This window comes from Bufo bufo, chromosome 2 (assembly GCF_905171765.1).
Source record: "Bufo bufo chromosome 2, aBufBuf1.1, whole genome shotgun sequence".
Lineage (NCBI taxonomy): Eukaryota > Metazoa > Chordata > Amphibia > Anura > Bufonidae > Bufo > Bufo bufo.
In genome coordinates this window covers 207782079-207808694 of record NC_053390.1, presented here as the reverse complement: position 1 = coordinate 207808694, position 26616 = coordinate 207782079, and the positions used below count along the sequence as shown (strand labels likewise).

At 53.0% G+C, this 26616-nt stretch overlaps 1 protein-coding gene across 1 annotated transcript in view; it reads right to left on the bottom strand.

Annotated features, from left to right (window-relative positions):
- NAA25 (N-alpha-acetyltransferase 25, NatB auxiliary subunit) overlaps positions 1-26616 on the bottom strand; it is a 78683-nt gene that overhangs the window by 33068 nt on the left and 18999 nt on the right. The window contains exons 4-10 of the mRNA XM_040416052.1: positions 20392-20510; positions 20105-20179; positions 10301-10408; positions 7548-7626; positions 6966-7077; positions 6119-6208; positions 5647-5816 (exon numbers count right to left, since the gene is read on the bottom strand). Of these exons, the coding sequence (XP_040271986.1) occupies positions 5647-5816; positions 6119-6208; positions 6966-7077; positions 7548-7626; positions 10301-10408; positions 20105-20179; positions 20392-20510 (753 nt within the window). The remainder of the gene's footprint in view (positions 1-5646; positions 5817-6118; positions 6209-6965; positions 7078-7547; positions 7627-10300; positions 10409-20104; positions 20180-20391; positions 20511-26616) is intronic.

Sequence of the window (26616 nt, the reverse complement as noted above, 5' to 3'; positions counted from 1 at the left end):
AACCACCAACCGGAAAAAAGAACTGTCGAGCCTCAACGGGGGCAACCAAGCCGGAACCACAACTGTAAACCCAAATGAAGGGCGGGTGCTGTGTCCCCCAAGGAAGAGCGAGAAAGAGACTTTACTGGTAAGTAATACAAAAGTCTCCTTTTCTCGCCCATATTCCTTGGGGGACACAGGAAACCATGGGACGTTCCAGAGCAGTCCCAGAAGGGAGGGACCAGAACAAACTAGACCAACACTAGAGGCATCAATCAACTGCCGCCTGCAACACCAGACGGCCTAAAGCAGCGTCAGCCGACGCATGAGTATGCACCCTGTAGAACTTGGTGAAGGTGTGCAAGGAGGACCAAGTGGCCGCCTTGCAAATCTGCTCCGTAGAAGCCCGATTCCTCTGAGCCCAGGAAGCCCCGACCGCTCTAGTGGAGTGAGCGGTAACACCAAGGGGCGGAACCTTGCCCTTGGCGAGATAAGCCTCAGTAACAGCCATCTTGACAAAACGGGCGATAGCAACTTTGGACGCCGCCATCCCTCTGCGCGACCCCTCCGGAACCACAAAGAGCGAGTCAGTACGCCTGAAAGAGCTGGTTACCTCCAGGTAAACCTTGAGCGCCCTGACAACGTCCAGGCGATGAAGCTTCCTCTCCCGGGGGTGGGAAGGGGAAGGACACAAAGAGGGGAGAACGATGTCCTCGTTCAGATGAAAGGCGGAGACCACCTTAGGAAGGAAGGAAGGGACCGGACGAAGAACCACCTTGTCCTGGTGGAACACTAGGAAAGGTTCCAGACAGGAGAGTGCAGCCAATTCGGACACCCTCCGAAGAGAGGTGACGGCTACAAGGAAAATAACCTTGCAGGACAGAAGTCGCAAGGAAACCGTCCGCAGAGGCTCGAAAGGAGAAGCCTGGAGCGCTGAGAGAACCAGGTTCAGGTCCCAGGGCGGTACCGGAGGGCGGTACGGGGGAACCGCGTGAGCCACGCCCTGAAGGAAGGTCTTGACAGGACCAAGGGGGGCCAGTGGGCGCTGAAACAAAATGGACAGCGCAGACACCTGACCCTTCAAAGAACTAAGACCCAGACCTTGGGCAAGTCCGCTCTGCAGGAAGGACAAAACGGTGGGGAGAGAAAAGCGGAGCGGAGGAATCCCCAGATCGGCACAGAACCCCAAATAGGTCCTCCAGGTCCTATAATAGATCCTAGAAGAGGACGGCTTACGGGCGCGGATCATGGTGCGGACGACGTCCGCAGAAAAACCCCTACGTGTTGGAGGCCAGAAAAACCCCTACGTGTTGGAGGCCATGAGGTCCACGTCCGGTATGCCCCAACGAAGGCAAATGGCCTCGAACACCTCCGGGTGAAGAGACCACTCGCCGGGGTCGACGGTGGTGCGACTGAGGAAGTCCGCCGCCCAATTGTCCACCCCTGGAATAAAAATTGCAGATAGAGCCGGGACGTGGCCTTTCGCCCAACGGAGAATGCTGGTGACCTCCCGCATTGCTGCAGCGCTGCGAGTGCCCCCCTGGTGGTTTATGTACGCCACGGCCGTGGCGTTGTCCGATTGCACACGAACTGGATGACCCTTCAGCAGATGAGTCCAGTGTCGCAGAGACAGAAGGGCCGCTCTCAGCTCCAGGACATTGATCGAGAGTTTGGACTCCGATGGAGACCAAATGCCCTGGACGGATCGGGGAGGAAACACACCTCCCCAGCCCAAGAGACTGGCATCGGTTGTAACCACCAACCAGTTGAGCGGCAGAAAGGACCTGCCCAGAAGAGGGGACTGTAACCACCAGCGGAGAGATGACCGCACCGGAGGCGATAGATGGAAGGGATGATCAAGAGACTCCGGCGATTTGTCCCAGGAGGAGAGGATCGCCCGTTGGAGAGGGCGGGAGTGAAACTGCGCAAATGGGATCGCCTCGAAGCAGGCAACCATCTGCCCCAAGACCCGCATGCAGAAGCGGAAGGACGGTCGACGGTGGAGAAGGAGACCCCGAATCGCCCGACGGAGGGTCAGTCGTTTTTCCGAGGGAAGACGTACCTCCGCCGCTCCCGTGTCTAAAAGCATTCCCAGGAAGACAAGTTGTCTGGAGGGGGGAAGGGAGGACTTGGGGAAGTTGATGACCCAACCGAACCTCGCCAGAGTCTCTAGAGTGAGATCCACGCTGGCAACCGCTTGAGAAAGGGACGGAGCCTTGATGAGGATATCGTCCAAGTACGGTAGCAGAAAAACACCCCTGGAACGGAGTAAGGCCAAAACCGGGGCCAGGACCTTGGTGAACACCCGGGGGGCTGTTGCCAGCCCAAAGGGAAGGGCGACAAATTGGAAGTGGAGGTCCCCCACGGCGAATCGGAGGAAGCGATGGTGACACCGGGCTACCGGAACATGGAGGTAGGCATCCTGTATATCGATGGAAGACTTGAAATCTCCCCGCTCCAGGGAAGCCACCGCGGAACGGAGGGACTCCATCCGAAACCGTCGAAGGAGGAGAAAACGGTTGAGCTTTTTGAGGTCCAAAATGGGCCGCACCGAACCTCCCTTCTTGGGAACTACAAAGAGGTTCGAATAGAACCCTTGGAACCTTTCCTCTAGAGGAACGGGGGTAATCACCCCCCTGTCCAGTAAGGTTTGAACAGCCGCGGAGAACGCAGCCGCGCTTTTCGGGTCCCGCGGCGGGCGGGAGCGAAAGAACCGATCTGGAGGGAAGGACGCAAATTCGATTTTGTATCCGGAGGACACAATTTCGAGAGCCCAGGCGTCGGAGACGTGAGCCATCCAGACGTCCCTGAAAAGGAGGAGCCGGCCCCCCACGCGGGTGGGTGGGGGCGCGCCTTCAGGCAGAGGACTGCTTTGCTGCGGGTGTGCGGGCAGCCTGCGCCAGGAGGGCTGCGCCCGAAAAAACGGCTTCCTACGCTTATCCTGGGGAGGGGCCGAAGCGGCAGCTGTGGGGGGAGCCCCAGAGGTCCTGCGGGAGGACCGAAAACGAGACGCACCAGGGCGTCCGCGGGGGGCGCCCCTGGCTTGGGGTTGAGGAAGATGGGTGCTTTTACCACCCATGGCCTCCGAAATAAGCTTGTCTAGGCGGACCCCGAAAAGGCGGGAACCTGCAAACGGTAGCCCCGCCAAGGAACGTTTGGAGGCAGCGTCCGCTTTCCAAACCTTCAGCCAGAGCTCCCTCCTGACGGAAACTGCCAGGGCGGAGGAGCGTGCTATAAGGGCTCCCGCATCAAGGGAGGCCTCACAAACAAAATTCCCGGCCCGAATAATAAGCTGGGCCAAGGAACGTAGGTCCTGGATGGGGATGTCCGAGTCCAACTCCTGTTCCAGCTGCGCACCCCAAGCAGAGATTGCTTTACCTGCCCAAGCAGAGGCAAAAACCGGTCTGAGAGCAGAACCGGAGGCAGCAAAAATGCCCTTGGAAAGGGTCTCCATGCGACGGTCCTCCGCTGACTGAAGAGAGGACCCGTCGGGAACAGGGATGGCCGTGTTCTTTGACAGCCGGGCCACAGGGGGGTCCACCTTGGGTGGGGACGACTAGGTGGCCACGACATCGGCTGGAAAAGGATAGCAAATGTCCAGCTTCTTGGGGTTGACAAAACGGGCGTCCGGGCGAGCCCAAGCCTTAGACACCACGGAGGAGAAATCAGAGTGGATTGGAAAGACTTTTGAGGCCTGCCTGGGTCTGATAAAGGGGACGCTAGCTGCGTCAGAGCTAGGGGGGTCATCTTGCACCTTAAAGGTGTCACGAATATCAGAGATGAGTTGACCCATCGCTGAGGCTAGCTTGGACGGCAGGGCCGAGTACATTTCCAAATCTGAAACCGCCAATTCACCTTCAGAGGGCGAATCCTTTGGAGAGGAGAGGCCCGTCTGAGTGCGCACGCGTGGCGGGGAGAGGGAGGCATCCGAGGAGGAGGCTCGCTCTACTCTAAAACGCTTCTGAGAGTGCCTAGCTCGGGAGGGGTCACTAAGAGAGGGTGAACCCGCTGCAGCGGCAGAAGCGGTGGACCCGGAGGGCGCGACAGTAAGAGTGGCATCCTGCGGGGTAGGTGGCCTGTCTATTAGGCGGCCCACGACATGAGTGAGGCTTTCCACGGCCTGGGACAGGGATCTAGCCCAGTCAGGCGGGTCAGAGGAAGCAGGGAGCGACACAGCGGGCGACTGAGGCTGCGGTGGAGCTCGGCATGCAGGACAGTGCGGATCAGACTGTCCCCGGGGAAAGGGTTCCCTACAAGCGGTACAGGCATGGTACCAAGGCTTGGCGGCTGCAGAAGGGTCTGACATGGTGGAAAAAATGTTGCACTTAAAGTGGGAGACCCCAGGGAATAACGGAACGGGGATTACACCCAAGCAACAGTACTGGTGGCACGGAGGGGTTAACAGTCCTACCAGACCCGGATGATGCAAGCGGCAGCAGCAAGGGCAGCAGACTGAAGGAGGCTGTGGAGGAGAGGCAGCAGGCACGGAGATGAATAGCTTCAGGATCGGACGGCAGAGAGGATTCCACGCAGCACTAGAGATGTGGAGCCCGACGAAGCAGGAAGTAGCGGAGCGCATGTAGGAAGCTCCGCCCCCCCCCCCCCCCCCGCCGCGCTGAAGGAGAAGCAGAGCCGCGCGCGCGCGGCAAAATGATTTAACCCCCGAGGTAGATGGATGTGGCGGACGGCCTCCTGCCTACAGCCGTCCCCCTGATGCCCTGCCGCTAAAGAAGACGAAGTCCCCATACGCTGTCTTCGCCCTCAATCCATCCAGCAGGGTCGCCCCTTCAGCTACTGGCACCGCAGTGGCAGGAAGCCGGGGGGGGGGGGACTTGGCGTGCGGGCGACCCTTGAGCTGGCGGGACGCAGGGGAGCGAGGCTGCCCTGGTCCACCTTGTCTTCTGTGGGGGAGGCGGCAGTGCGGAATTACCAGCACTGGCGCAACTCAACCCCGGGAGAAACAGAGGGGTCTAGTGCGCCTCTGTTGTCCCTGTAAGTAGAAAAAAACCGAATTAAAAACAACAAATAACGCAAAAAATAAAAAATTATAGGAATTATAGGAAAACAACCCTGCATAAGCAGGGAGTGTCTTGCCTCCTTGGACACTAAGCAAAAACTGGCAGTCTCTTCTCCAGGCTGAAGGGTATAGCTGATGGAGGAGGGGCTTACAGCTTTCACTTAGTGTCACGCCTCCTAGGGAGCAGAGCTATACCCATGGTTTCCTGTGTCCCCCAAGGAATATGGGCGAGAAATATATTTTATGTGAAAACGGACCTGCAGAGAGGAATTTATCAATTTCTGACAGATTGGTTGCGGATTTGTTGCAGACAATCCCTATTGACTTCTATAGGGAACTACAAATCTATAACAATGCCCAGTGTCTGTTGATTACCTGTAGATCTCCTGCCTGGCCCACTACTGGTCTGAGTATAACCCAGCCTCCTGTAATGAAGTCTCGGTCCGTGTGACTACAGCAAAGCACAGGCTGGATACATGAGCCTAGAGGTCATGGCAATAGCGACAGGTTGTATGCAGACCATCAGGGGAGCAGGCAAGGGAGCCCACATAAACCCCAGTGGAGGCAAGTATAGTTTTTTTCAAAATCAACTAAGATACCCATTTAAAAAAAACCACAGAACTAGGTTCGGCTCTGGACTATTCACTTACCCAGCTTGTATTCATCGTTACACCCCCTCTGTCTCAGCCGTTGAATCAGCTCAAGTTTGGCCAAATATGGCCCTCGAAGAGGGCGAAGATTCTTCGAATCTGCTGCTATCTGATCTTCTATAAATTGAACTGCCTGTTCTATAGTGTGATCAAGATTTCCTTCCAATGACCTACAGTAAAGACAAAATATGCTCACTCACCAAACTCAATTATATTTCTCAATTAGAATGGCTTGTATGAGAATTCTCCATCATTAAATACTGGTGACTCGTGCTTCATTCATGGAGGTAACATGCTGATTGAATTTGAATGACTGAAACATGAGTCACCAGTATTTAATGCCAGAGAATAAGTCCAGTTGCTCCAATAATCTGATCATGATATTACACGAACTGGAAAAATGAGAACTTTTAAATAATTTTTTTGCTTATCTTTTATTTCAACAACTTCACTAACACATGTAGAGACTTACATTGGGCTTTCTGCTGGTGGTGTCCAATTTTCATCAATAAGGTGAAACACAGAATCAAAGTAGGAAAGATAAAACTGCCAGTCATCTGAGCTGAAAAGAACAAGAACAAAATAATTAAAATGTGCGAGACACCAGTATATCCTACTTATTTTCTCAGAAAGATCTCATACTGTTTACCTTAACCTAAGTTATATGTTTAATTCTTTACCAGACAGTGCTGGCCATATTCTAATGAAAGCTAAAAAGGTGAGTACTGACAAGGGATACCCTAAACCCCTCATTTCTTCCCACAGCACCCTGGGCCCCAATGTTGCTGATGTAGTCTCTGTGTAAATGGGGGTGCCAGAAGCTGACAAAATGGCAGCAGTCATGGGATTTCACCATGTGATTGCCTCCCCTCCCATCGGCACTAAAAGCATTAAACACCTGAGTAGATAAAGGAAGCATAACATTCTGCACAGGCACATGCGCTGAACACTTTCAGGACCAATGCTCTTTGCCTCTTTTGTTACTACAAAATCACAGTGACAATTTTATCTCACTGTGATTTTGTAGTAAAAAGGTCAATCTTATCCAGAACGGGGCTTGGCACTCTTTTACGCAGCAGATTACCCGCACGGCATCCGCTCGTGAGAAAGAGCCCTATGGGCAGCATGGGAAGCCAGAAGGGAGCAGCTGTGGTTACAGTCTTCCAAACCAGTATACACCAGTTTAGGCCATTTCAGGGTTTTCAGTTTTAGAGTTCTCAATCCCGGTGTAGTCAAAAGTTTCTTAACTGTTATCATAAACTATACTCAGATTTTTTTGTCATTGGTAAAAAGGACAAGTGGGTAAACCAAGGACTCACTTTAGTAACAGAAGCCTTTTGGAGAGTGCATTGCATTCAGGCCACCGGCTCAGCTTCTTGTACATGGCCATGCACTTGTTTTCTCGACTCTGCAGCTCACTGGTCAACTTTTCTGCGCATCAATCACAAAAGAAATAACTTACATTTGCCAAGAAACTTAGAATGCAGAACACAGAATAAAATGGGGAAAAGAACATTGCAACATAAAAATGAAGGCCCTATGGGTGTCATAGCTTTTTAAGAAAAGAAGTATAATTTAGAAGTATCATTTAGCCTCTGTACACCACCATATTCTCGAAGCTTGGATGCAATGGCCATTGGGATGCAGTTGGGGACCCCCTTCCAGAAAGATGTTCAAGTTCCAAAGGAGGAACCTGCATCTATCAGATATTTATGGCATATAATTTCTGAGGCGAGAATACCCCTTTAATCTCTTCAATGATAACTACACGTTCAATTGCATGGATATTGTTCTAATGCTTTATCGGTGCGCTCTGTATACCTGCCATTCCACTGGAGTTTACTTTATACATTTGAGCAGAATGATATTGTTTTGCATCAGAAAAGTAGATTGATACGTACCACCAAGTTTTCCTCTGATAACCTCTAGGGCTTCCTCATGTTTTCCCAGACGCTCTAAAATCATGTAGTACAATTCAACCTTAAAAAAAAAAAAAAAAAAAAATAGAGATTTTGGTTTTAATGTATATCCTGGTGAGTATAAAAATGGGCTTAAAAATTATAAAACTTTCTTAACCCCTTCCCGACATATGACATAATAGTACGTCATGGCTGCAGGTGCATTCCCGATCACTGCAGGGGCCCGGCAGTCCCTGGTAGCCGGGCCCCTGCTGTATCCGCCGGCATCGCTTTACAAGCCCTAGGCAACCTGTTAGTGTATTACTCAGTGTAATTAACTAACAGGCAATGCATTACAATACAGATGTATTGCAGAGGGGATCAGACCCCCAAAAGTCAGAAATAAAAAAAAATAAATTGTTTGTTTTAACTTAAAAAGAGTTCTTAATTAAAAATAACGTTTCAAGTAAAAAAAGCCCCTTTCCCCTGATTTTATATTTACCATTCCCCGATGCGCTTAAAACTCGGTTCTCTGTACACCGCTGACAGTTCTCTTAGCTTAGCAGGAGCAGCTCCGCTCAGCTAATCCTGGCATAGTACATAGGTACAGGGTACCCATGTGCTATGCCATCAGTTAGTAATAGTCCAGGGAGCACGGGCAGGAGCAGCAATATGCGCTCCTACCCGTATTCACTGTGATGCTGTGGACCCATTGATAAAATGTACTCCGTACACCACTGACCTGTCAGCAGTGTACGGAGAACAGAGTTTTAAGTCCACCAGGGAATGGTGCGCTTTAGGCAGGAAAAAGTGCAGTAAAAATAGAAAATTTATTAATAAGTTATATTAGAGATAAAACTACCATATTTTTCGCCCTATAAGACGCACCGGCCCATAAGACGCACCTAGGTTTTTTTGGGGGGGGGGGGGAAATAAGAAGAAATTTTTTTTTAACCAAAAGGTGTGCTTTTGGTGGGTTTGGAACTAATGGTGGTCTGTGGATGACGGACACTGTTATGGGGGGGGATCTGTGGATGACGGACACTTATGGGGGGGGGGGGTCTGTGGATGACGGACACTTATGGGGGGGGGGATCTGTGGATGACGGACACTTATGGGGGGGGGGGGGGATCTGTGGATGACGGACACTTATGGGGGGGGGGGGATCTGTGGATGACGGACACTTATGGGGGGGGATCTGTGGATGACGGACACTTATGGGGGGGGGGGATCTGTGGATGACGGACACTTATGGGGGGGGGGGGTCTGTGGATGACGGACACTTATGGGGGGGGGGGATCTGTGGATGACGGACACTTATGGGGGGGGGGGATCTGTGGATGACGGACACTTATGGGGGGATCTGTGGATGACGGACACTTATGGGGGGATCTGTGGATGACAGACACTTATGGGGGGATCTGTGGATGACAGACACTTATGGGGGGATCTGTGGATGACAGACACTTATGGGGGGATCTGTGGATGACAGACACTGTTACAGGAAAGGGGGGGGGGTCTGTGGATGGCAGTGTTATATATGTGCCATCCACAGACCCCCCCACCCCATAACAGTGCCATCCACAGACCCCGTGTAAACCCCCCCCCCCCCCCCCGTATACAAATATAAAATGTATTATTGAATTAAAAGTTATTAAACATGCCCCCCTCACTCCTAATTGTACCGTATATCCTAATTGCTTGTGTATAATGCCAGGCAGGCAGGACGGACGGCCGGCGCGTCACTCACTGACGTCACTTGCCTGCGCCGCCTGCTTCATTCATCAGGCATTATACACAAGCAATTAGGATATACGGTACTATTAGGAGTGAGGGGGGCATGTTTAATAACGTTTAATTCAATAATACATTTTATATTACAATACCGGAGCGGTGGGGCTATAGTACAGTGACCGCACCACCCCACCGCTATTGCCGGCCACCAGCTCCTCCTCCCAGTCCCTCTCCCGGCCCCCGCTCCGTACATCGCATCCAGCGATGTAAAACTGCCAGCATTCACCCCATAAGACGCAGGGGCATTTTCCTCCCATTTTTGGGGAGGAAAAAGTGCGTCTTATGGGGCGAAAAATACGGTATATCTCTAATATAACTCATTAATAAATTTTCTATTTTTACTGCACTTTTTCCTGCCTAAAGCGCACCATTCCCTGGTATAAAGTATATTAGAGAGAGTTTTATTAGGGCATTAGGGACAACATATTATAAGTTTATATAAAAGGTTTAGTTAGTCTTTAACCACCTGCACCAGAGATTGGGATAATTGTGTAAAACTGTAAAAGAAAAAAGAAAAAAAGACACACACAACAAACATCTTTACTCTACAAAAAGGTCCTAGCGTAGAAAAGTGGCTTTGGAGAATTAATTCGGTATTCATTTCTGCATCTTTAAAAACATTTAAAATTCTGAATGCAAAGTCAGCTTTGGTACAGGATGGTACCTGAGTACCAAACTTGACTCCAGTATTCCTTTCTGCATCTTTAAAAATAAAAATAAAAAAATTCTCACAAGACATTGGGTGAAACGAATTTTGCCTCAACGGAGGCAATACATTTTAATGCTGTGCATAGACAGGTCTCCGTACGGCATTAAAACAAAGCGTTTGAACGAATTGACTGTTTGATTTGCTCAACACTACAGGTGGTGTCACTACTTGGAAACAATAATTTTAAGGCCAGCTGCAGGAGAACTTTAATATTACATACACTCCATGATGAACATGCGAAACTCTTTCTTACCTCAGCCTCTGCTTCAATCTTATCCTCCTTTACCATTTTTTCAACCATTCTTTCAGCCAGAGGCAAAAACATTGTTTTGGAAAGCTTTTCATCTTGTGCTGAAATAGACTGGAGATACAAATTAGATAGTGAGGAAGTAACAGCAACGTTAAACTAAGACAGACAAGATTATGGTGGAGTGGCAAGGAGACTCAAGCCGCCTCTCAGCACTGCCAAGTGGTCCACCACCCAATAACTGAACTGAAGCCTCAGATTTCTTAACTGTGATTTACTAAAAAGTTGTGACCCGCAAGTTACCTTAATACGACAGACGCAAGAAATACAACCAACGATTTCCTGCGACTTTTGTGCTATTGTTGCAGCAACTTGTAGGTCGCAACGTGACCCATTCGCTGGCATTGGTTGCACAGTATACAGCAGCTCTGCACAGTTATGTTTGGCCAAGTGACTTGTGTCCCAACCAAAGTCGCTTTGTAGTCCCAGCTATTGAGTTTTTGCATGGTTTTATGGCTTTTTTTAATTTTTTTTATTACAGCATACTCCTGGTATAGTGTTTTATTTTTCAGGCCTTTTACCACAGACCTCTCTATAGGAAAAATAAAGGGGCGCATTTTTTAAGACCGGTGTTTTAGATGCTGGTCTTAAACCCCTGCACTGGCGTTCGAACCGCCAAAGTTATGAAGAGACGCCGGCCTCTTCGTAACTTTGGCAGATCCACTGCCGCTTCTAAATGTAAGGCCGCTTCCTAGCTGTCTTACATTTAGACCAATTTCTATACTTAAACCAGGCGTAGAAAATGAGCGGATTGCGGCACAAAGGACCGTTGCGCTGCAATCTGTGCCAGAAGTACACCTAATTTAGGTGTATTTCTGTTTAATAAATAACCCCCAAAGTCTGGAAAAAACGAGATTTTTGTATAACTTACCAGTAAAATCTCTCTCGCTCTTTCCTTGGGGGACACAGAAGACCTTGGGTATAGCTCATCTCCATAGGAGGCGTGACACTAAGTGAAAGCTGTTAAGCCCCTCCTCCACAGCTATACCCTCAGCCTGGAGAGAAAGGCAGCCAGTTGCGTGTCCAAGCAGTGAGAAAAGGCAAAGTCCAACAAGGAACCAACAAGCCAACTACCCAACGGGTAACACAAACTCGGAAACCGTGTAGAGAAAAACAACGAATGGGTGGGTGCTGTGTCCCCCAAGGAAAGAGCGAGAAAGAGATTTTACTGGTAAGTTATACAAAAATCTCGTTTTCTCGCCCAGTTTCCTTGGGGGACACAGAAGACCTTGGGACGTTCAAAAGCAGTCCAAAAGGGGAGGGACCACAGCTCCAAGGCGAAGCACCCGAAGGCATCAAGGAACCGCCGCCTGCAGACCCAGGCGGACCAAGGCAGCATACGCCGAAGCCAGAGTATGCACCCTGTAGAACTCTGTAAAGCGTGCAAGGAGACCTGTGGCCGCCTTGCTGAAATGCATGGCCGAAGCCCAAAGCCTCCGGCCCAGGAGGCACCGACCGCTCTGGTGAAATGAACGGTGACAGTAAAGGCAGAATCCTGCCCTCGGTGCGGTAACCTCAGCAATAGCCAATCTGATAAAGCGGAGGAAAAACCACCCCGGAGTCCGTCAACTCTAAGCGCGGACCTCCAGGAAACCCAAGAGACCGAACGTCGACAAGAGTCGGAGATCTCCAAGTAAAAACTGCAAGGCCCAAACAACGTCCAAATTGGTGAAGTGTTGAAGCGAAAGGCAAACACCACCTTCAGAAGGAAGGAACGGGATGTAGAACAGCCCTGTCCTGGGAAAAGACAGAAGGCTCAGAACAAAAAGGGGGCCATTCAGGCACCCGTCAGAGACACGACTGATACGGAAACACAACCGTACAGGACAGGAGGGGTAGAGAGAACTTCTGTAACGGCTCCAAGGACAAGATTGGAGCGCCGAGAACTCAGTATGTAGTTCCCAGGGCGGTACCGAAGGACAGTACAGAGGAACCAAAGAGCCATTTCGAGTAAGAAGGTCTTGACAGGCCCAGAGGGCTGGGGAACGCTGGAAGAGGAAGAACAGCGCTGACACTGATACCTCAAGTAAAGGAATCCCAGTCCCAGGTCCAGGCCGGACTGGAAAAAAGACAGAACCATGGGGAGAGAAAAGTCAGAGTGGGGAATGCACAGCTTCCCACAGAACCCCAGATAAAAAAAACATAAGTCTTACGACAGATCCTGGACGAAATACAGCCAGGAGCGGGCAGTAGCGAACCCGCTGGAGTCGCCTGGCAAGCGGGCGAAAAACCAAATGTGATCAGGCGCAGACCAGTAACACGGGCAGAAGTTGACAAACTGGTCCCGTCGGCCCCCGAGCAACGTTGTCCCGTATCCACCCGAGTGGGGGACCAGAAGGACAGACGGAAAGGAACCAAAAGGGTCCGCCCAGCATCCGCCAGATGCCAGGACAAGACAGGCTATAGTCCATGCTGATGTAGCCATGTTCTACAGTCCCGGTGTAGGAGATCAAAGGACAATCTGGATCGAAAGGTAGTCCCCCCAAGTTACCGAGAAGGTAAGTCTACAGCAGGACCATTGTCTTAGAATGGACCACACAATCTGCACTCAGCGGGAGGACAGAACGCGGTAGACTCGATAAATCGGCACAGCTAATACAGCCAGTGTGAACAAGGGAGACAGTACGAGGCCAAAAGGAACACCGGAACCATCCACATGACAACCATGCTCTCCCCAGAGGGGAGGACAGTGAAGGAACAGCCTCTGAAGTCTGGCGGGACAGAAGCCACATCAGAGTGATCTGTACCGAGCGGGGGCCAAACAGAGCCGGCGAGATAAGGTAGTCGAGACAGAGGCCGGCATAACACCCTCCAACCGAACGGAGGAGTGGGCAACAGGGAAGCCATAGGACAGCTCAAAAGCAGAACCCTGCTACACTGTGAGATGCCCGGTTCACCGCCTCGCAGAAGGAGAATACCCTGAAGAACCCAAGGCGGAGGTCCTCCGGACCTGGGTAATCGAGCACCCAAGAGAATTTGGGTGACCTTCCCGAGAAAAGCGGCCCGCACCTGGTAGCAGATCAGACTGTAGCGTAGAGGCGCCAAGAGGAAGGACTCATACCACACTACATCCGAAGAGGAGGAAATTGCAGCAGGCAAGGGAACCGCAGTCCTGCCAGAGCCAACGAAGAATTCGAGGGGCGCTCCAGACAACCGCACTCTCGACCATGTGACCACTAGCGCAGGGAAGCAATACCGCGGAAGGACGAATGGGCACGCATCTAGGAACCACGAACATTCCCTGGGATGAAGGGCCAACTAAATGAATGAGTACCACCCAGCTCCGTGCAGCAGAGAGCAAGTAGAGCCCGTCTGGGTCAGGTGGACAGAATGAACTCCTTAGAGACGAGTGCAAGGTTTGTGGCAAGAATCGTATCCCAAGAAAACAAAAGTATGCCGCAGGAAGTAGATGAGGCATACGTACGAGCAGCCCGTAAGCAGTGAGAAGGCCAACCCACCTACAGGAGGAGAAGGCATACACGGCCCAAACAACGCACAAGAACGTCCGCTCACTGCAAAAGGTTAATTTAGCGAGAAAGGGGGGCTCGCCACAGAGTGCCACAGCATGTATGGAATTGCAAAGTGCAACCTGAAAGGGAGTTATGCACAAGCCTAGTATAGCATGCGATGGAACGCAAGCAGTCCGCCCCGAAAAGGGGGGAAATTGTATCTGGCAAACCGCAGTTGGCAAGAGTGCAAAGGCAGGTCCCAAAAGGGAGTGATGCCTAAGGCCGTACCTACTTCAGAGAAGCAGGACATACCCTATAATCCAGCATGAACGCAGGAGGTCCACCTAGTGAAAGGGGAACATGCACAGGGTTATCCTAGCATTAAGTGAGTGTGCAATAATACACCCAACACTGATTTAGCGAGAGTGCAACTACTCTGCCAATGAAGGGGGACATGTACAAGTCCAGCACAGTCATACAAGGACAGCCGTGAATCTCATGAGCGTGCCAAATTCTGCCCATGGAATGAGGGGTGGCCACGCACAAGGCCAGCACCGTATCCAATGGGAGTGCAAGCGTTCCACCCATGTTAGAGGGCAATGCTCATGGCCAGCAAGGTATCCGGTGAGAGTGTAGCATGCCGCCCAGAAAAAAAGGGGGGGGTAATGCACATGGCCAGCATCTCATCCAGGGAGAGTGCGTGCACCCGCCATATATGGGAGTCATACACATGGCCAGCATCGTACTGGTGAGAGACAAACACAGTCAGTGAGAATGTGTGTATGTCACCTGAGGAAGGAAGGCATGCCCATGGCAGGCAGCGAATCCAGCGAGAGTGCGTACACCGCCCACGGAAGAGGGGTCATGCATATGGCCGACAGCGGATCCAGCGAGAGTGCAAGCACCCTGCCATGTATGGGGTACCTGCACATGGCCAGCAACGTACCTGCGAGAAAACAACCACAGACGGAGGGATGTATGTATGCTGCCTGAGTCATGCCTATGGCCGGCAGCGAAACCAGTGAGAGTGCAGCATAGTAACATAGTACATAAGTACATCATAGCACATGAGAGAGAGTGCAGCGTTCCGCCTATGGAAGGGGGTCGTGCACATAGCCAGTACCGTATCCGGTGAGAGTGCAGTATTCCGCCTAAAAAGGGGGGTCATGCACATGATCGGCAACAGATCCAGTGAGAGTGTAGCGTTCCGCCTAAGAAGGGGGTCACGCACATGGCCGACAGCGAATCCAGTGAGAGCGCTGCGTTCCGCCCATGGAAGGGGGTCACGCACATGGCCGGCAGTGAAACCAGTGAGAGTGCAGCGTTCCGCCTAGAGAAGGGGGTCACGTACATGGCCGACAGCGAATCCAGTGAGAACGCTGCGTTCCGCCCATGGAAGGGGGTCACGCACATGGCCGGCAGCAAATCCATAGAGAGTGCAGCATTCCGCCTATGGAAGGGGGTCATGCACATGGCCAGCACCGTATCCGGTGAAGGTGCAGTATTCCGCCTAAAAGGGGGTCATGCACCTGGCCAGCCGGCAGCCAGGGAGAGTGCAGTATCCCGCCTAGGAGGGGGGGGGGATGCACATGGCAGGCACCATAACTGGAGAGATGATGAATGCTGCCTACGGAAGGGCCGCATGCACTTGGCCAGCGCCGTATCCTGGAAGAGGGCAGAAAAACCACCTAAAAAGGGAAATGCCCTAGCACCTACGCAGGTTGGGAGCGCAATACTATGCCACCTGTGGAAAGAGGGCATGCAGACATGCAGCACTACTGATGAGGCTGCAGCGTCCTGCGCAGTCCAATAGAAATCTGTTATTATTATTATTATTTTTTATTTTCATTTTTTTTTTTTTTTTTTTTTTAAATTAAAAACACAGCTTCTCTGAGGCTAAAGGGGGGCCACCTATAGGGGCACAGATAGTCAGGAAAAGGGGGGCCAGCCATACAGGCCCATTGGGAGCCGGCCTGTACCCAAAGGGTTAACATGGATCCGGCCTGGAGGGCGGCGCTGCGATCCCCTGGGGGCGGAGGAACCTCCCGGCGGGAAGAATTCGCGCCTGGAGAAGTTCCCGCCCCCTCCACCAGAGGCCGGAATTTTGCGGCCTAGTAGGCCGTGAAGCCGGGGTCTAAATTTGCGGCGCCCGGTATGTACCGCCGGGACCTGAGGCGGAGTGGGGCATCAAAACCGGCCGCGGGTGCCCACCCCGCGGGCCGGTCGGAATTGCGGCCCAGCAGGCCGCGAAACCTGGGCTAAATTAGCGGAGCCCCACCGACCGGCACCAACGGTCAGCCGGGGCCTGCTGGGCATAGACGTCAAGCCCAAAGCCGGCCGCCGGAGCCCACCCCGCCGGCCGGAGTGTCAGGGGCTCGGAATGGCGGCTTGCCGGCCGCGGGAGCCCACCCCGCCGGCCGGAAGAGTCAGGGGCTCGGAATGGCGGCTTGCCGGCCGCGGGAGCCCACCCCGCCGGCCGGAAGAGTCAGGGGCTCGGAATGGCGGCTTGCCGGCCGCGGGAGCCCACCCCGCCGGTCGGAAGAGTCAGGGACCCGGAATGGCGGCCTAGCAGGCCGCGGAGTCTGGGCTAAGATTTTGCGGCGCCCGGCCGCACCGGACTACCAATGTCGGCCGGAGGCGAGGCCTTACTCCACAGCCGTCAGGAGCCTCAGGCCTTGAGCAACACTCCGGTAGGAGATGCCTGTGCTGATTTCCACCCATGTTAGTTGCCGCTTCTGTAGCTGGCTGTGGAGACAGCCACTGGATGCATGTCTATGGGAGCCAGGCAGGGGGAGGCAGAAGGAAATTGCCGCTCTGCGGCACCCCAGGGGCCAGCATAGATCCAGCAGGGGACTAGAGGCCCAGTATGGGGGTTAGGCACGCAGGAGACCAGGGTGGGGGGGTGGGAGACGTAGGGCTGGAGAAGCCAATCTCTTACCACAGCCGTCTTCACCCTCGGTCCATTCCAGCAGGGTCGCCCCTTCAGCTACTGGCACCGTAGTGGCAGGACGCTGGAAGAGGGACTTGGCGTGCGGGCGACCCTTGCGCTGGCGGGATGTAGGGGAGCTGGGCTGCCCTGATCCACCTTGCCTTCTGTGGGGGAGGCAGCAGTGCGGGTGACCGGCACTGGCGCAGCTCAACCCCGGGAGAACAGAGAGGTCTAGTGCGACTCTGTTATCCCTGATGATCTGGAACAAAAAGAAAAGAAAAAAATCTAAAATTTAAACAAGGAGAAACCAGCCCTGCAGAGCAGGGAGTGTCTTGCCTCCTTGGACACTAAGCAAAAACTGGCTGCCTTTCTCTCCAGGCTGAGGGTATAGCTGTGGAGGAGGGGCTTAACAGCTTTCACTTAGTGTCACGCCTCCTATGGAGATGAGCTATACCCAAGGTCTTCTGTGTCCCCCAAGGAAACTGGGCGAGAAAATTTTTTTTATTCGAATTAGACCCTTTTCGCTCATATTCATTGGGGGACACAGGAACCGTGGGACACAGGAACTGTGGGTATAGCTATGTCCTCTAGGAGGCGTTGACGGAACTCTGGAAATAGAAGTCCACAAAAAGAATACCCCATGCAAATGCAGATCCAACCAGGGATATAGTGGCTGTGCCAAAAACTCTGCCCGAGGAGGAAGCCAAGCAAAGGAAGCCACAACAGTATCGCTAAGCCATGGCACCATACTGCCCCATTTAAGTAGTGCTAGCCTCAACAGTGTACCTTGGAAGGACTCTGAACAGGAGCAACAGCAAGCTAGCGTCAGGGTAGAATCCCCAGCTGAGGAAGATTACAAAGTCAGTGAACACTCAACTCGCTGGAACGTACTCCCCATCATATGCGCAAAGGCGTATTGATGAGAACAATATCATGACCGACTGGAAACGAGGGGGCCCATGGAGATGGGTGGTCTCTAGGACACAAGTGTTGCAGGTAACCCCTCTGGGATGACAGAGGATGTCACAACCATGCTCTAAACCAGCACCGAACGATAAGAAGGATACAATGTGGAAACCGTTACCGTATCCACTGGCGGCACTCATACACCACTAGATGCAGAGCACCAGCACCCGTGATATCGACTGTTGCCCCGCCCCAGTGTGAAAGAAGCTAAGGCATCTAGAGCCATGGCCTAGTTGAACTGCAGCAACCCAAGATGCTTAGGTATTCCCCTGTAGCGATAACTTGTGAAAGGGGGAATGCAACAGGAAACACGGAAGGTACAGAACCCAGTGGAGATGCAATACCGCCACCTACCAAAGGGGGAATGCATATGTCCAGCACTGAAACCAGTGTAACTGTACTTAGTCCACCTACATAAGGGACAATATATAAAGCAAGGACTGTATCCCATAGTAGTGTAATTACTCAGTCTATGGAAGCGGTAATGCATACAACAAGTACTGCTAGCCGAAGTGGCAATGCATACAGCAGGAAGAATGCAACGGTAGAGAGATTACGCCATTTATGGAAGGGAGTAATGCATGTTTACCAAACTATCCAGAGGGTGGAGTGGGAAATAGAGGTCCATCCACCGGATTGCGCAGACGGAGCTTTGTCAACCAAACGACCCCAGAGGATCTGCACTGGATCGCACAGGTGGAGAATTGTCAACCAAACGGCCCCGGAGGACGGATTGGGATCTACAGGTCATTGTGAAGTGCGCCAGAGAACCATCAACCACACGACCCGGAGGGAGGATTGGAATACTTCAGCTGTTCTCCCTGAATCTGCGCAGGTGGAGGATAATTAACGATCCTGGAGGGCGGATTGGGAACTATGAGAGGTCCTCCCTAGTCCGGTCCACATAGACAGGGTGGTCCTGCGGTCATGAGGGCTGAGGAGGGGGGCCCGTATAACACGCATTATTTTTATATATATATATATATATATATATATATATATATATATATATATATATATTTTTTTTTTATTGAAAACTAGGATGCCTAGCGTCAAGTGGGCAGAGAGACAGGAAGGGGTTAACGGCTTCAACGTAAGGCACATTGCAATGGAGATAGAACCCCCAGAATGTCTGTTGCCGACCTAAAGAGGTGGCTTCTCCAGCAGGGTCACCTCCTCAGCAGCTGGCACCGGAGTGGCAGGAGTATGGTATGGCGGGAGGGTCTTCTCTTTGGCAGACCTAGGTGACCCTTTGGCTGGCGGGAGCGAGGCTGCCCTGGTCCACCTTGTCTTCTTGTGGGGGGAGGAGGCAGCGTGGCGGACCAACGCTGGCGTGCTCCCCTCCGGGAGAACAGGGAGGCGTGGCGTCCACTGTCTCCCACCTAAAAGAAGAGAAAAAAAATAAAATAAAATAAAAAATCTTCAGGAGATCCCAGCAGAGCAGGGAGGTCTTGCCTCCTATTGACACTAGAAAAAAACTGAAGCTCTCTCTCCAGGCTGGAGGGGGTATTGCTGCCAGGGGAGGAACTAACAGCTTTATCTAGTGTCAACGCCTCCTAGAGGACATAGCTATACCCACGGTTCCTGTGTCCCCCAATGAATATGAGCGAAAAAGGTCTAATTCGAATTCAATTTTTTTCCCCAGACTTTGGGGGTTATTTATTAAACAGAAATACACCTAAATTAGGTGTACTTCTGGCACAGATTGCAGCGCAACGGTCCTTTGTGCCGCAATCCGCTCATTTTCTACGCCTGGTTTAAGTATAGAAATTGGTCTAAATGTAAGACAGCTAGGAAGCGGCCTTACATTTAGAAGCGGCAGTGGATCTGCCAAAGTTACGAAGAGGCCGGCGTCTCTTCATAACTTTGGCGGTTCCAACGCCAGTGCAGGGGTTTAAGACCAGCATCTAAAACACCGGTCTTAAAAAATGCGCCCTTTATTTTTCCTATAGATAGGTCTGTGGTAAAAGGCCTGAAAAATAAAACACTATACCAGGAGTATGCTGCAATAATTTTTTTTTAAAAAAGCCATAAAACCATGCAAAAACTCAATAGCTGGGACTACAAAGCGACTTTGGTTGTGACACAAGTCACTTGGCCAAACATAACTGTGCAGAGCTGCTGTATACTGTGCAAACAATGCCAGCGAATGGGTCACGTTGCGACCTGCAAGTTGCTGCAACAATAGCACAAAAGTCGCAGGAAATCGTTGGTTGTATTTCTTGCGTCTGTCGTATTAAGGTAACTTGCGGGTCACATGAGTCTAACTCTATAGGCTTACGTAAGCTGCAATTGCTTGCAATGTACACAGCCAGACACTGCAGTCTTTGGTCACGTGACACGTCAAGGACAAAGTGGTCATGTAGCCCCAGCCTAATACCTATTTCAGTCATGTTCAATGCTCACCTGCATAATTAAACTCATCACAGACCAGAAATAATAAGGGTTTTTCGGAACTATCTTGTAAAGTGCCATCCCAGCCTGGAAAACAAGATGAATACATGAGAAGTCATGATTATAGAAGTAGGGTAAGGCTTCATGCGGATATCGCTAGTTTTATTCAGGCGACTCCTAAAAACTTCTCCGCAGAAAATGTTGCAAACATCAGTACACCGCCTAGGAACTACAATGCAAAAAGACAAAAGTAGTAAAATATGTTTTTATCACAGGAAAGAATAGCGTGGTTTCCATACCTGCTGCATCTTCTTGTATTCTCCAACTCTGGCATACGCCATAAAAAGGTGAGAATGATATTCTTCACTGCTCGGGACTTTTCTTACAGCAGCCTCATACAATTTAGTAACCAGTTCCGCTAAAAAAAAAGAAAAAAGCAAAAAATGCAAGTGAAGCTTGTGTTCATATACTGCATGCACAAAAGAGCATAAACACGTCCACGAACGGTAATGAAAGTCGAAAAATGATGAACCAACAAAATCTTCACAAGAAAAATAAATAAATAACATGGCGCAGAGGTTTTACTGTGACAACTGCATTGCAGCAAGCAGCAGAAGCAAAAATCATGGAGGAGACAAGCAGAACGTTATCAAGCCACTGTGTACTAGGCATAAGAACTAAGCAAATGATTAAAAAAAAAAGGAGACTTTTGTATTACTTACCAGTAAAGTCTCTTTCTCGCTCTTCCTTGGGGGACACAGGAAACCATGGGTATAGCTCTGCTCCCTAGGAGGCGTGACACTAAGTGAAAGCTGTAAGCCCCTCCTCCATCAGCTATACCCTTCAGCCTGGAGAAGAGACTGCCAGTTGCGTGTCCAAGTAGTGAAAGATAACCACCAACCGGAAAAAAGAACCGTCAAGCCCCAACGGGGGCAACCAAGCCGGAACCACAACTGTAAACCCAAATGAAGGGCGGGTGCTGTGTCCCCCAAGGAAGAGCGAGAAAGAGACTTTACTGGTAAGTAATACAAAAGTCTCCTTTTCTCGCCCATATTCCTTGGGGGACACAGGAAACCATGGGACGTTCCAGAGCAGTCCCAGAAGGGAGGGACCAGAACAAACTAGACCAACACCGGAGGCATCAATCAACTGCCGCCTGCAACACCAGACGGCCTAAAGCAGCGTCAGCCGACGCATGAGTATGCACCCTGTAGAACTTGGTGAAGGTGTGCAAGGAGGACCAAGTGGCCGCCTTGCAAATCTGCTCCGTAGAAGCCCGATTTCTCTGAGCCCAGGAAGCCCCGACCGCTCTAGTGGAATGAGTGGTAACACCGAGGGGCGGAACCTTGCCCTTGGCGAGATAAGCCTCAGTAACAGCCATCTTGACAAAACGGGCGATAGCAACCTTGGATGCCGCCAACCCTCTGCGCGACCCCTCCGGAACCACAAAGAGCGAGTCAGTACGCCTGAAAGAGCTGGTTACCTCCAGGTAAACCTTGAGCGCCCTGACAACGTCCAGGCGATGAAGTTCCCTCTCCCTAGGGTGGGAAGGGGAAGGACACAAAGAGGGGAGAACGATGTCCTCGTTCAGATGAAAGGCGGAGACCACCTTAGGAAGGAAGGAAGGGACCGGACGAAGAACTACCTTGTCCTGGTGGAACACTAGGAAAGGTTCCAGACAGGAGAGTGCAGCCAATTCGGACACCCTCCGAAGAGAGGTGACGGCTACAAGGAAAATAACCTTGCAGGACAGAAGTCGCAAGGAAACCGTCCGCAGAGGCTCGAAAGGAGAAGCCTGGAGCGCTGAGAGAACCAGGTTCAGGTCCCAGGGCGGTACCGGAGGCCGGTACGGGGGAACCGCGTGAGCCACGCCCTGAAGGAAGGTCTTGACAGGACCAAGGGGGGCCAGTGGGCGCTGAAACAAAATGGACAGCGCAGACACCTGACCCTTCAAAGAACTAAGACCCAGACCTTGGGCAAGTCCGCTCTGCAGGAAGGACAAAACGGTGGGGAGAGAAAAGCGGAGCGGAGGAATCCCCAGATCGGCACAGAACCCCAAATAGGTCCTCCAGGTCCTATAATAGATCCTAGAAGAGGACGGCTTACGGGCGCGGATCATGGTGCGGACGACGTCCGCAGAAAAACCCCTACGTGTCAGGACGGTGGTCTCAACAACCACGCCGTCAAACGTAGGGACCTTAAACGCGGGTGGAAGATCGGTCCCTGAGAGAGAAGATCTTCCCTGGCGGGCAGCGGCCAGGGCGCGTCTGCCAGGAGCAGCATGAGGTCGGCATACCAAGACCGGCGGGGCCAGTCCGGAGCGACCAGAATTACCGAGACGCCTTCCGCCGCGATCTTCCGAAGGACCTTGAGATTGAACTTGGAGGCCATGAGGTCCACGTCCGGTATGCCCCAACGAAGGCAAATGGCCTCGAATACCTCCGGGTGAAGAGACCACTCGCCGGGGTCGACAGTGGTGCGACTGAGGAAGTCCGCCGCCCAATTGTCCACCCCTGGAATAAAAATTGCCGATAGGGCCGGGACGTGGGCTTCCGCCCAACGGAGAATGCTGGAGACCTCCTTCATTGCAGCAGCGCTGCGAGTGCCCCCCTGGTGGTTTATGTACGCCACAGCCGTGGCGTTGTCCGACTGTACACGAACTGGATGACCCTTCAACAGATGAGTCCAGTGTCGTAGAGACAAAAGGGCCGCTCTCAGCTCCAGGACATTGATCGAGAGTTTGGACTCCAACGGAGACCAAATGCCCTGGACGGATCGGGGAGGAAACACGCCTCCCCAGCCCAAGAGACTGGCATCGGTTGTAACCACCAACCAGTTGAGTGGCAGAAAAGACCTGCCCAGAAGAGGGGACTGTAACCACCAGCGGAGAGATGACCTCACCGGAGGCGATAGATGGAAGGGATGATCCAGAGACTGCGGCGATTTGTCCCAGGAGGAGAGGATCGCCCGTTGGAGAGGGCGGGAGTGAAACTGCGCAAACGGGATCGCCTCGAAGCAGGCAACCATCTGCCCCAAGACCCGCATGCAGAAGCGGAAGGACGGTCGACGGTGGAGAAGGAGACCCCGAACCGCCCCACGGAGGATCAGACGTTTTTCCGAGGGAAGACGTACTTCCGCCGCTCCCGTGTCTAAAAGCATTCCCAGGAAGACCAGTTGTCTGGAGGGGGGAAGGGAGGACTTGGGGAAGTTGATGACCCAACCGAACCTCGTCAGAGTCTCTAGAGTGAGATCCACGCTGGCAACCGCTTGAGAAAGGGACGGAGCCTTGATGAGGATATCGTCCAAGTACGGTAGCAGAAAAACACCCCTGGAACGGAGTAAGGCCAAAACCGGGGCCAGGACCTTGGTGAACACCCGGGGGGCTGTTGCCAGCCCAAAGGGAAGGGCGACAAACTGGAAGTGGAGGTCCCCCACGGCGAATCGGAGGAAGCGATGGTGACACCGGGCTACCGGAACATGGAGGTAGGCATCCTGTATATCGATGGAAGACATGAAATCTCCCTGCTCCAGGGAAGCCACCGCGGAACGGAGGGACTCCATCCGAAACCGTCGAAGGAGGAGAAAACGGTTGAGCTTTTTGAGGTCCAAAATGGGCCGCATGGAACCTCCCTTCTTGGGAACTACAAAGAGGTTCGAGTAGAACCCTTGGAACCTTTCCTCTAGAAGAACGGGGGTAATCACCCCCCTGTCCAGTAAGGCTTGAACGGCCGCGGAGAACGCAACCGCGCGTTTCGGGTCCCGTGGCGGGCGGGAGCGAAAGAACCGATCTGGAGGGAAGGATGCAAATTCGATTTTGTATCCGGAGCACACAATTTCGAGGGCCCAGGCGTCGGAGACGTGAGCCAACCAGACGTCCCTGAAAAGGAGGAGCCGGCCCCCCACCCGGGTGGGTGGGGGCGCGCCTTCAGGCAGAGGATTGCTTTGCTGCGGGTGTGCGGGCAGCCTGCGGCTTGCGCCAGGAGGGCTGCGCCCGAAAAAAACGGCTTCCTATGTTTGTCCTGGGGAGGAGCCGAAGCGGCAGCTGTGGTGGGAGCCCCAGAGGCCCTGCGGGAGGACCGAAAACGAGACGCACCAGGGCGTCCGCGGGGGGCGCCCCTGGCTTGGGGTTGAGGAAGATGGGTGCTTTTACCACCCGTGGCCTCCGAAATAAGTTCGTCTAGGCGGACCCCGAAAAGGCGGGAACCCGCAAACGGTAGCCCCGCCAAGGAACGTTTGGAGGCAGCGTCCGCTTTCCAAACCTTCAGCCAGAGCTCCCTCCTGACGGAAACTGCCAGGGCGGAGGAGCGTGCAATAAGGGCTCCCGCATCAAGGGAGGCCTCACAAACAAAATTCCCGGCCCGAACAATAAGCTGGGCCAAGGAACGCAGGTCCTGGATAGGGACGTCCGAGTCCAACTCCTGTTCCAGCTGCGCACCCCAAGCAGAAATTGCTTTCCCTGCCCAAGCAGAGGCAAAAACCGGTCTGAGAGCAGAACCGGAGGCAGCAAAAATGCCCTTAGAAAGGGTCTCCATGCGACGGTCCTCCGCTGACTGAAGAGAGGACCCGTCGGGAACAGGGATGGCCGTGTTCTTTGACAGCCGGGCCACAGGGGGGTCCACCTTGGGTGGGGAAGACCATGTGGCCACGACATCTGCTGGAAAAGGATAGCAAATGTCCAGCTTCTTGGGGTTGACAAAACGGGCGTCCGGGCGAGCCCAAGCCTTAGACACCACAGAGGAGAAATCAGAGTGGATTGGAAAGACTTTTGAGACCTGCCTGGGTCTGATAAATGAGACGCTAGCTGCGTCCGAGCTAGGGGGATCATCCTGCACCTTAAAGGTGTCACGAATATCAGAGATGAGTTGACCCATCGCTGAGGCTAGCTTGGACGGCAGGGCCGAGTCCATTTCCAAATCTGAAACCGCCAATTCACCTTCAGAGAGCGAATCCCTTGGAGAGGAGAGGCTCGTCTGGGTGCGCACGCGTGGCGGGGAGAGGGAGGCATCCGAGGAGGAGGCTCGCTCTACTCTAATACGCTTCTGAGAGTGCCTAGCTCGGGAGGGGTCACTAAAAGAGAGTGAACCCGCTGCAGCGGCAGAAGCGGTGGACCCGGAGGGCGCGACAGTAAGAGTGGCGTCCTGCGGGGTAGGCGGCCTGTCTATTAGGCGGCCCACGACATGAGTGAGGCTTTCCACGGCCTGGGACAGGGATCTAGCCCAGTCAGGCGGGTCAGAGGCAGCAGGGAGCGACACAGCGGGCGACTGAGGCTGCGGTGGAGCCCGGCATGCAGTACAGTGCGGATCAGACTGCCCCCGGGGAAAGGGTTCCCTACAAGCAGTACAGGCATGGTACCAAGGCTTGGCGGCTGCAGAAGGGTCTGACATGGTGGAACAAAGATGTTGCACTTAAAGTGGGAGACCCCAAGGAAAGAAACGGGGATAACACCCAAGCGACAGTACTGTGGCACGGAGGGGGTTAAAAGTCCTACCAGACCCGGATGATGCAAGCGGCAGCGGTAAGGGGAACAGACTGAGGAGGCTGTGGAGGAGAGGCAGCAGCACCGGCTTCGGATCGCACTGCAGAGAGGATTCCACGCAGCACTGTGCGATGAACCCGGAAGTAGCGGAGCGCATGTAGGAAGCTCCGCCCCCTCTCTGCCGCTCTGAAGCAGAGCCGCGCGCGCGCGGCAAAATGATTTTAACCCCCAAGGATCATGAAGTGCCGGCCTGAAATGGCGCCGTTCACGCCAAGAAAACGGCCCCCTCCGCGCCTGGATGTGGCAGACGGCTTGCTTTTTTCCTGCAGCCGTCCCCTGAAGGTAGCGTCCCTGCCAAGGACCTGCCCAGATAAACTCCCCTGCCCGATAACGGTCCCGATATATGCCCGGGGGGGGGGGGGGGAGGGGTGGCGCACGATGTAGCAGTGGCCATGTAGTAACAGTGGCCATGGGAGCCCAGGAGGCCTGTAGCAGCGGTGGGAGGGAGGAAGGGGAGGCTGGAGCAGCCTGTCTCACCATACGCTGTCTTCACCCTCAAATCCATCCAGCGGGGTCGCCCCTTCAGCTCCTGGCACCGCAGTGGCAGGAAGCCGGGGGAGGGACTTGGCGTGCGGGCGACCCTGAGCTGGCGGGACGCAGGGGAGCGAGGCTGCCCTGGTCCACCTTGTCTTCTGTGGGGGAGGCGGCAGTGCGGAATTACCGGCACTGGCGCAACTCAACCCCGGGAGAAACAGAGGGGTCTAATGCGCCTCTGTTGTCCCTGTAAGTAGAAAAAACCGAATTAAAAACAACAAATAACGCAAAAATAAAAAATCATAGGAAAACAACCCTGCATAAGCAGGGGGTGTCTTGCCTCCTTGGACACTAAGCAAAAACTGGCAGTCTCTTCTCCAGGCTGAAGGGTATAGCTGATGGAGGAGGGGCTTACAGCTTTCACTTAGTGTCACGCCTCCTAGGGAGCAGAGCTATACCCATGGTTTCCTGTGTCCCCCAAGGAATATGGGCGAGAAATAAGCTTTTTAACTAC